Source organism: Bidens hawaiensis, unplaced genomic scaffold, assembly GCF_021521415.1.
Source record: "Bidens hawaiensis isolate Kalapana, Puna unplaced genomic scaffold, B.hawaiensis_p1.1 tig00001461_1, whole genome shotgun sequence".
In the NCBI taxonomy this organism is placed as follows: domain Eukaryota; kingdom Viridiplantae; phylum Streptophyta; class Magnoliopsida; order Asterales; family Asteraceae; genus Bidens; species Bidens hawaiensis.
The window spans coordinates 1,565,358-1,574,158 of record NW_027491082.1 but is presented as its reverse complement, the minus strand read 5'-3'; the positions used below and the strand labels follow the sequence as shown (position 1 = coordinate 1,574,158).

Genomic DNA, 8,801 nt, shown 5'->3' with positions numbered 1-8,801 from the left:
AGGGAAATACCGGCACCGGTACCGTACCGATCCTGAAACTCAAACTTTGGTACCAATTCGGTACCGACGGTACGAAATCAGTACTGCTTTTGGTAACGGTACCAATCAATACCGGTACCGAATTTGCTCAATGGTGACATGGGCTGTCTAAAAACGTGGATTATAAGACAAGTCCATTGATCTAAAAATAGAATATACCGGGCTGGCCTGTTATCTGTGAAAGCCCACTAACAGTCGGATAAATAAAACTAGGGTTACCAAAAACACAACACAACACAACACAACACATAGAGATCGATCGTCTTCAACAGAAGACAGGTATCACCGTCTTATTCAATCCATTGCTCACTAGACCCAGCTTAATTGAATGTTTGCTGCAGAATGAAGGTTATTGCTGCGTATTTGTTGGCTCTTTTGGGCGGTAACACCTCTCCATCCGCAGAGGATTTGAAGAGCATTCTCGCTTCAGGTATGATCCATATATTCGATGCTTATCAAATTGTTACTGTTTTCATACTTATTTTGAGGTTACTTTAATTGACATTTTTATTAACTTCACTGCTGTTGATTGTGACGACTGTATATATATGTGTGTGTGTGTATATATATTATTGATCTTTAATCGTCTCAAATGTGCTTTATATGCAATTGACTGCCCAGCTAAAAGCGTTCACGAGATTTTCTAAGAACTAAGAGACTAAATCATGATGGATTTATACGATCTTTACGCTTGACTACAAGTCGTAATAGTTAATGAAATAATGTGCGTGTGTATAAATGTTTTATAATATTTTACTCAGTGCAATAGCTTTTTTGTATTACATATAACTAAACAATTTACTTCACTAAATCTGTGTGTTTTATTTATTCAAAATTTGAAGTAACCTTTATGTTATAAATTGCAGTTGGAGCCGATGCAGATGAAGATAAGATTGAATTGCTACTGAAGGAAGTTAAGGGTAAAGACATCACAGAACTAATTGCTTCCGGAAGGGAGAAGCTTGCTTCAGTTCCATCTGGTGGTGGTGGTGTTGCAGTGGCGGCTGCAACTGGCGGTGGTACTGCACCTGCAGCTGCTGCAGCTGAGACAAAGAAAGAAGAGAAGGTTGAAGAGAAAGAGGAATCTGATGATGTAAGATACTTTTTATTATGATTTTATGATACAATTCTTAGTTTGCTATGATTACTTGCTTACGTTTATTTTTTTGTATCTTTTTCAGGACATGGGATTCAGTTTATTCGACTAAGGCGGGTTTTGTGAGAAGCATTATGTATTTTTCACTTTGTTTTGTCATCAATTATCTTTAAGACAATGCAGAAATTATGGAGTTTTAAGTTTTATTAGTTATATATGATGAAAACACATACTTTTCGTGTGCTATAGCAGCTTTTCTGGTGTTTTATTACATTTCAAGATATGACCCCTTTAAAATGCATAGTATTTTTGTCTTTAAATTTTGGTGTATCTTCATATGGAGCTCTAATTAACGGTGCCCAGATTTAATGAAATTATTTGATTATGATTTTTACATGTTTTGATAATCACACTTTCAAATACCTTTTAAGCTGGATTTGATAGCCCCAAAGAAAGAGAGCATAATAACAAAGGTATTAACATTGTGTAGCTGATGCGTTGTTGCTAAATAAGATTAAAAAAAGTCTGATATAAAATATAAATGACAGGCCATTCATTCGACAAGTTGTTTGATTTTATAATAAAAGTTTTATTTTTTTAAAAATTAAAATGACTTCAGTAGGTTTATATATGGTGGTGGTGTGGCTGTTTGGTGTATTTGCCGCTGTCAATGAACAATGATAAAGACATGCGTAGAAGCAGAAAGGCACTCTAGGCCAGCGGCGATTGAGGACAAAAAACACCATTGAAGTTGAAGAACCATCGTCGCTCTTTTGACGGAGATCTGCAATTAAAGTTGAATTTTCGATGACTCATCTGAGATACGTGACTATGTGTCGCAGTGTGGGCATCAGAGGCTTTGCCTTGGTATGAACCCTAATTCTTTTTTTCTTTTTTTTTAAATCGATTAGGTTTTAGAATTTCTTTCGTTTGTACATTTTGGTTTGTTCTCTGACTGACTTTTGGGTTTTTTTTGTGTGTGTTGTTGCATTGTTGACTTTAATAGTTTAATTTGATTGTCACCAAATTTTGATAATGTTTGGCATCGGTTTAGATGTGTTGTCGGTTACTACATTTTTTACTTTAATTTGTTTCAACCTAATATCCATAGTGATTGGCACTGGTTCGTTGTCGTATGTTTGTGATGATTTGGCTGGTGCAGCAGCTTCAGGAATTGTCTTTTTTGTGGCCTGAAACGAGTCACTAAGTATGCATATGAGATTATGAGTCGTTTGATAGGCTGCTTGAACTAAAACCACTTCGGTTGTTGCCTATCAAGTAATACATTTATGAGAGAGTATTACATATTAAAAGGTTCAATTATTTTGTCCCTTGGATTAGCAATTTAGTATTAAACCCATGCGCAATTGCTATTTCAACTTATGCTTCATTAGTATATAGCATAACTTATGTTGTGTTATAGGTAATTTTGGAACGGATCAAATAAATAAATAAATAAATAGAAATAATAACCGGTAATTTTGAAACATGTAAAATGGATTTGCATCAAAATAGTAATTTTGAAACGGGTCAAGCAAAAACTAGGTACCTTTGAAACATGTCAGGAAAAAAAAACATTATGGAAATTATCAATGAAGAGTATGGTGATAAGCAATGAGGATAGGGATATAAGTTGCATATATTCTTTTTTGTTGTATGTAGGTGATATAATTTGATCATGGTGATAGAAAGGTTCTAATCGAAAATTAAGAAGTGTGATAGAGGAGAAAAAGAAGACCAGTGGGGATGCGAACGGTGAAGGATTGTTAATCAATGTCAAATGTCCAAATTAATGGCACATGACAACCCAGTCTGCATACAACTAAGAGAAAAAACAACATAAATAGAATTTCTATTGTTGGCTCCTTTGTAATCTCAATCCCCTTCAAACGAACCCTAATTTTTCTAATATCTACTCCAAAACAACACGCAAATGTCAAACATCATCCATGTTATGATCGTTGTCGTTGTCTCCTTCATAGTATTCATCATCACGTTGAATTTGCTTGTCCCTTGTGTGCTCTGTTAGAAAGAAAAGGAACTATATGAACAAACAGCTATTATGGGTAAATGCGCGAATTTGGGTTGTATTATTTCTCTGTGTGTTAATAGGCGAACCTAGAAAATTTAGCATTAATGAAACTACCCGAAAGCCACGAATATTGAATACAAAGCGTATAAAACCATAAAAAATCATTGTATCAAAACAATTATTATTGTATTGCTGTTATAAGGATTTGTGTACTTACGATGGATTCGTTCATCAGGGTTCTTCTCATCTTCATCAAAATCAGGAATATAGAAATCAGGTGGGACCTGCAATATTTAGAGAATTAAGGAAAGATTCATTTCAATCTTTAATGCGAATCCAAATAAGTCACATTGGTGAAGAAATGCTTGAGTATTGGTCAACATTCCAAAACACCCTTTAGACAAAGATAATTATAGAAAAACTACAATTAAGTTTTTCTTAAGTACTTAAATAGTTAGTTTTTAATAATATTCTTATTTACCTCTTGCATTTGTACACTTGGAGCATGTTGAATGCATCGAAGATTTTCTAGAACTTGCATCTTTATAGTGCCCAAGTATGACTTGCTATTAAAATTTTCCTGTCAAACCAACAAAATTTTTTTTGATTTGGCTCAGTAACCCAAAAATAAGTAAACGGGTTGAAATGACCACTTCTAGCTAAAACCAAAACGACCAAAAAAAAAAATAGAGAAGAAATGACATACAATATGAGCCGTTGGAATCCTTAACGAACACTCTGGAGCAAAATACTTGATATAATCATTATCTGGAATCTCTGCATTCATTCACACATTTATAAAAATTTTAAACATAATATTAAGTTTTAAAAATATGTAAAACAAACAAAAAAGATGTCCGTCAAGAGAATCAAACATCAGTTTCCACAAAATAGCACCTAAAGATGATGCAGATAAGCATTTAATCACTTAACTGGATTCAGACAATTATAAAAAATAATGTGTAAGTTTTAGAAATATGTAATGCAAACAAAATATGTGACTGACAAGAGAAACAAACATCAGTTTCCACAAAATACCACCTAAAAATAATGCAAATAAGCACTTAATCACTTAATTGGATTCAGGCAATTACCAATTTGCATAATGTGTATATTTAACAAGAGGGATAGTGTAAAAAAACGCCCTTTAAAAGTGTTCAATTTCAGTCATTTTTTATTAAAAATGACCATCACATCCCTAATTCTCTTGAGATGATACTTACAATGGCCTTTTTTATTGAGACATTATTACATTTAAGCCTTTTTAATCAAGCAAGCAACTTTGCAATATATATATATATATATATATATATATATATATATATAGGGGAGCTTTCAAATGAGAACCCATTTGAGTTTTAAGAACTCGAAAGAACTCATTGTAACGATTTTTTTTTTCGAATTTTTTTTACACATGCGTAATATATGTAGGTTAAATATACGTAAAAAAATTACAGAATTTTTTACACACCGAGTCGACTTTTTACATATGTGTAACGGACGTAAAAGTTAGTGTAACCACTTACATCTTTATTCTCTCTCCTACTTTGACTTTTTGGTCAGATTTAATCTCAACCACATATTCAAATCCATTTAATCAAATGTGTGGCCAAGAATTGAGTTCTTAAGTTCTTAAAACTCAATATGGTTCTCAAAATATCCCTCCCCTATATATATATATAAATATAACTTAATATGATTCTAATCTGAGAAAATAATATACGAGTTGAAAAAAAAAGTATATACCATCAGGAAGCTCTGTATCTAAAAGAACTCCCGTTTCAACAGTCCAACACCGAGCAACATTCTCTTTTGTATATCCTCCACCACCAGTTACCTTCACAAAACCCTAAATATTAGTTTATAATTAACACTATTCAAACAAAAACTATTTAAAATAATAAAATAGACCTACCAGCAGGGGCAAACCAAATCTTTTTACAATTCTAACACATTCAGCATGTCCTGTAGGACATTCAGAAATAACAGAAGCAAGTATTGCAGCATTAGTCAATTATCTGTTATTTACAAATTTAGAATTTTAAACAATAATCAAGTGGGTTTTGATTACAATAAGATTAGCACCATCTATTGAGAGATTGAAACAGCCTAAGCGGTCCCCAGCAAGCGAATCGGCCCCACACTGGAGAACTATTACACCCGGTTGGTATGTTTCAACAACCTTTGATATTATCTGCAAAATGAAATTTTAAATAGAAGTATATAACTAGCTCCCCCACCATAAATATATCAAAAAGACAAAATATTTAGCTTTAATAAACATACCGTTTTAAACAATCGGGTAAAGCTGGTGTCGTCTATACCGTCCTTTAAAGGGACGTTAATTGCATAAAACTTTCCTTCTCGTTCCCCAATTTCCTACAAAATCAAAAGTATCAAATAAATATATGAGTATCGTTCTAATTAGGCTTGTAAACAAACCAAACATTCAGTCAACCATTCCATGAGAAGTTCGTTTATTTAAAAAATGAATGAACATCAACAAAACTTTCCATTCATTTAGTTAAACGAATGACCATTAACACATGTCTCGTTCATTCATTTCTGGTAGTTTAAGTTAGCTAGTTTACGTTTGTTCGCTTATGTATTCATTTAAAGGGTTTGGATCAGATACAAATTAAATTAACGTACTAACAGTGCGAATCAAGTAGTGTAATTACACTACTTGATTCGCACAGTTAGCACGCATTTTTAGTTTGTACGTTAACTTTCCCCTTCATTTAAATTGTTAGGGCTCATTACAATAGAGTTTATCAATATTTAAGGCCCAACAGATTGATATTCGCGTTTACTTTTAATTAGTGCTTGTTCAGTTACTCGCTCATATTGTTCATCTATGTTCAGTTATATTGATTCGTTCTATCAACGAACGAACATGACCACACTCAGTTTCTTCACGAACGAAAACGAACAAGAAAACCCCGTTCGTTTAACTGTTTATAATTTAAAAATATCAACCATACAGATAAACAGAGAAGTGCTGGATGTAAAATACCTTAACATCACCTGATCCAGGAAAGAACAGATTTCCATATTTGTGAAAACTAACTGTCATCACCCTGACACGTTAAAGCATCATATGGTCAAAATGAGTGCAAAATATGTTTGATAGTAATTACATAGCATATGATCAGTCATCTAAACTTCCAATATGTTTCTAATGTAGACCAATTAAATTTGTTACCTGTCGGTGAAGTAAAAGGCTTCTTCAACACCATCACCATGATGCACATCAATATCAATATATAAAACCCGTGCATGATATTTAAGAAGCTCCAAAATGCCCAAAACCAAATCATTGATATAACAAAATCCAGAAGCCTCACACTTTTTAGCATGATGTAATCCACCAGCCCAATTTATGGCAACGTCACAAAGCTGATTATTTAATCTTCGTGCAGCATCTATTAGCAATCATAAATAGTTAAACACGGTATATGTATAAAACCAGAATTCTAAATAAATTAATAAAATGTAGCTAATTATTTAAGATAAAGCTTACCAATTGTTCCACCAGCATATATTTGGCAAAACTCAAACATGTCATCAAATACAGGGCAATCTTCTCCAAGCTTAACTAAACATAAATTAAGTGTTAGAATTTAAATCAGTCATAAGTGTCATCAAACAAGGTACTTACACTTTGCCATTTCTTCTGGAAACAAATGCTGCGTGTCGGGGTTAATCCGCTGCAAGAACTCCACATAATCTGCTGAGTGAAACTGTGCTAGCTCAACTGGATAAGCCTTGTGAGGTCTCTGAATTAAACATCACAGATTATATTATATGCTATTAACAAAGGGTATCAGCCATATGACTAAAAACTAGGGGTGTACACGAGCCGAACCACTCGTGAGCTACTCGAGACTGGCTCATTAAAAACTCAAATCGAACCGAGCTTAAATTAGCTCGATCCCAGGCTCAAGCTTTTAACGAAACTCATTTAACAAACGAGATCCGCTCGATTCAAGTTTTAGTTATCCTATCTCGAATAGCTCACGAGCGGCTCGGCTCGCTTACACCCCTATTAAAAAGCAAGTGAAAAGCCATAAAAGTATAAAACTAACATAAATTTCCATCTTTTTGTGAAGATCATACGAGAGCACCAGATGATGAGTCATACATAACCGGTGCGGCTTCATCGGATGGTTCGGCCCGAAGTAAACATTGCCAACATCTCCTGCACAAGTCAATTACCCTAATAATTTTGACAATCAATTCTCAATTTTATAACCAGTTTTAGCCACGAAATGTAAACCTATCACAACAGTCAACAGTAGATAATTTCTAGGGTTTGATATTCTTAGGCAAAAACTAATCTAAAAGGATGGATCTTGTATAATTAAATTAGGATATTGCGAGATGTTTCGTAAACATTAGTGTGCGCATATACAGATATATACGTACCATCGTAAAAGTATGAAATTCGATCTTTTGAACGCATGTTATCCCAAATTACAGATATAAATCAGTAAGATATCAATAATGGAGCTTAAAACCAGAACTGATGTTCGTAGCTGAGCTGAGGTCTGTTGCTGTTTAACAATGGCGGTCGTTCAGGGAGTTATATCTTTCGGTATGTTGGCCTTTTGGTCCTTATAATTTTGCATCTTTCTAAACTCTAAAGCTAGTTGTGAAGTACCAAATGTTCGAAGATCACCGCTACTTAAAAGTGTGTTGAGTTGACCGGGTACTTATGAGAATCTTTGGAGTAGTGACGGGTGGATTGTAGAGCCACCCTAAAGTGTCATAATTCTAGTTAAAACGTGTGTGTTTATGTATAAATTCAAGGATTTGGATTACTACACTATGTTGTGTAATGCAGGTACAAATTAGGAGAAAATATTGCTCGAGTGTGTTCAGATGAAAAGGAACAAGAGAGTCAATGCGGGAAGTCAACAGCCAAGAATTGATAAAGAAAAATGGAATTTTTTAGGGTCTACCGTAGCTTACGGTAGCCACCGTAAGCTACGCTAGGGGTCTGCCGTAAAAAGCCACCGTAAACAGACACTTTCCACCGTAGGAACTTCAGGGCTACCGTAGCTTACGGTAGCCACCATAGCTTACTGTAGCCTCAACATTTTGATGTCGGTTACAACTCGAAAAATGGGTTTTAAAGGACTTTTGGGTTCCATTCTTGGGGATTCCGAACTAGACAATTGGTGTGGGTGATTTTGGTGCCTTGGAACAATATTTTGGGTGTTTCTTATTGAAGATTAACATCATAATCTTTGATTGAATTGGATTAAACATTGGATTGATGAAACCAATCATGTGTGGCTAAACCCTTTGGTGTTTCTCTTAGATGTAAGGTTATTCACAATACATTTATGTTTATTGTCCTTGAATTTGGATTGGTTATCTAATTGTTGAGGTTAGTATAACTATGATGTTTGTTTGATTGTTTGTAATTTGTCCATATCGTTTTAAACCTAGTTTCGTTCTATACGTTCTTGGTGTTGTTGACAATTGAGATTTAGTAGAAGGAATTAGGGTTAAGACTATATTGAGTGATTACCAAGTAACGACCTCGCGTTCTAGGAATCCGAGTACTTAGTTCTTGATTAATCACAAACAATTACACTTACACAAAATCAAGATATTATGATTTAT

At 34.0% G+C, this 8,801-nt stretch overlaps 2 protein-coding genes across 2 annotated transcripts; one reads left to right on the top strand and one right to left on the bottom strand.

Annotated features, from left to right (window-relative positions):
- The first annotated feature begins 365 nt into the window (after positions 1 to 365).
- Positions 366 to 1,279, top strand: LOC143576747 (large ribosomal subunit protein P2B-like). The gene is made up of 3 exons (XM_077060777.1): positions 366 to 469; positions 906 to 1,132; positions 1,221 to 1,279. The coding sequence occupies exons 1-3, from the start codon at positions 382 to 384 to the stop codon at positions 1,245 to 1,247; spliced, it is 342 nt and encodes a 113-aa protein (XP_076916892.1). The 5' UTR covers positions 366 to 381; the 3' UTR covers positions 1,248 to 1,279.
- A 1,721-nt stretch (positions 1,280 to 3,000) lies between these two features.
- Positions 3,001 to 7,749, bottom strand: LOC143576740 (histone deacetylase 9-like). Its single transcript, XM_077060767.1, has 14 exons — positions 7,596 to 7,749; positions 7,256 to 7,368; positions 6,829 to 6,946; positions 6,691 to 6,765; positions 6,373 to 6,592; positions 6,184 to 6,247; positions 5,454 to 5,546; positions 5,253 to 5,361; positions 5,083 to 5,132; positions 4,914 to 5,004; positions 3,874 to 3,944; positions 3,649 to 3,747; positions 3,385 to 3,451; positions 3,001 to 3,157 (listed from the first exon to the last, which is right to left on the bottom strand). Exons 1-14 carry the CDS (start codon positions 7,630 to 7,632, stop codon positions 3,072 to 3,074), a joined length of 1,293 nt encoding a protein of 430 aa, XP_076916882.1. The 5' UTR covers positions 7,633 to 7,749; the 3' UTR covers positions 3,001 to 3,071.
- Between the last annotated feature and the right edge of the window lie 1,052 nt (positions 7,750 to 8,801).

Excerpts from the sequence above, each read along its gene's own strand:
- LOC143576747 (XM_077060777.1), top strand. The coding sequence starts at position 382 with ATGAAGGTTATTGCTGCGTATTTGTTGGCTCTTTTGGGCGGTAACACC. Across the intron at positions 470-905 it reads GAAGAGCATTCTCGCTTCAG|TTGGAGCCGATGCAGATGAA; the intron begins GTATGATCCATA and ends TATAAATTGCAG. Across the intron at positions 1,133-1,220 it reads AGAAAGAGGAATCTGATGAT|GACATGGGATTCAGTTTATT; the intron begins GTAAGATACTTT and ends TATCTTTTTCAG.
- LOC143576740 (XM_077060767.1), bottom strand. The coding sequence starts at position 7,632 with ATGCGTTCAAAAGATCGAATTTCATACTTTTACGATG. Across the intron at positions 6,248-6,372 it reads GCCTTTTACTTCACCGACAG|GGTGATGACAGTTAGTTTTC; the intron begins GTAACAAATTTA and ends TTAACGTGTCAG. Across the intron at positions 3,748-3,873 it reads GGATTCCAACGGCTCATATT|GAAAATTTTAATAGCAAGTC; the intron begins GTATGTCATTTC and ends TTGGTTTGACAG.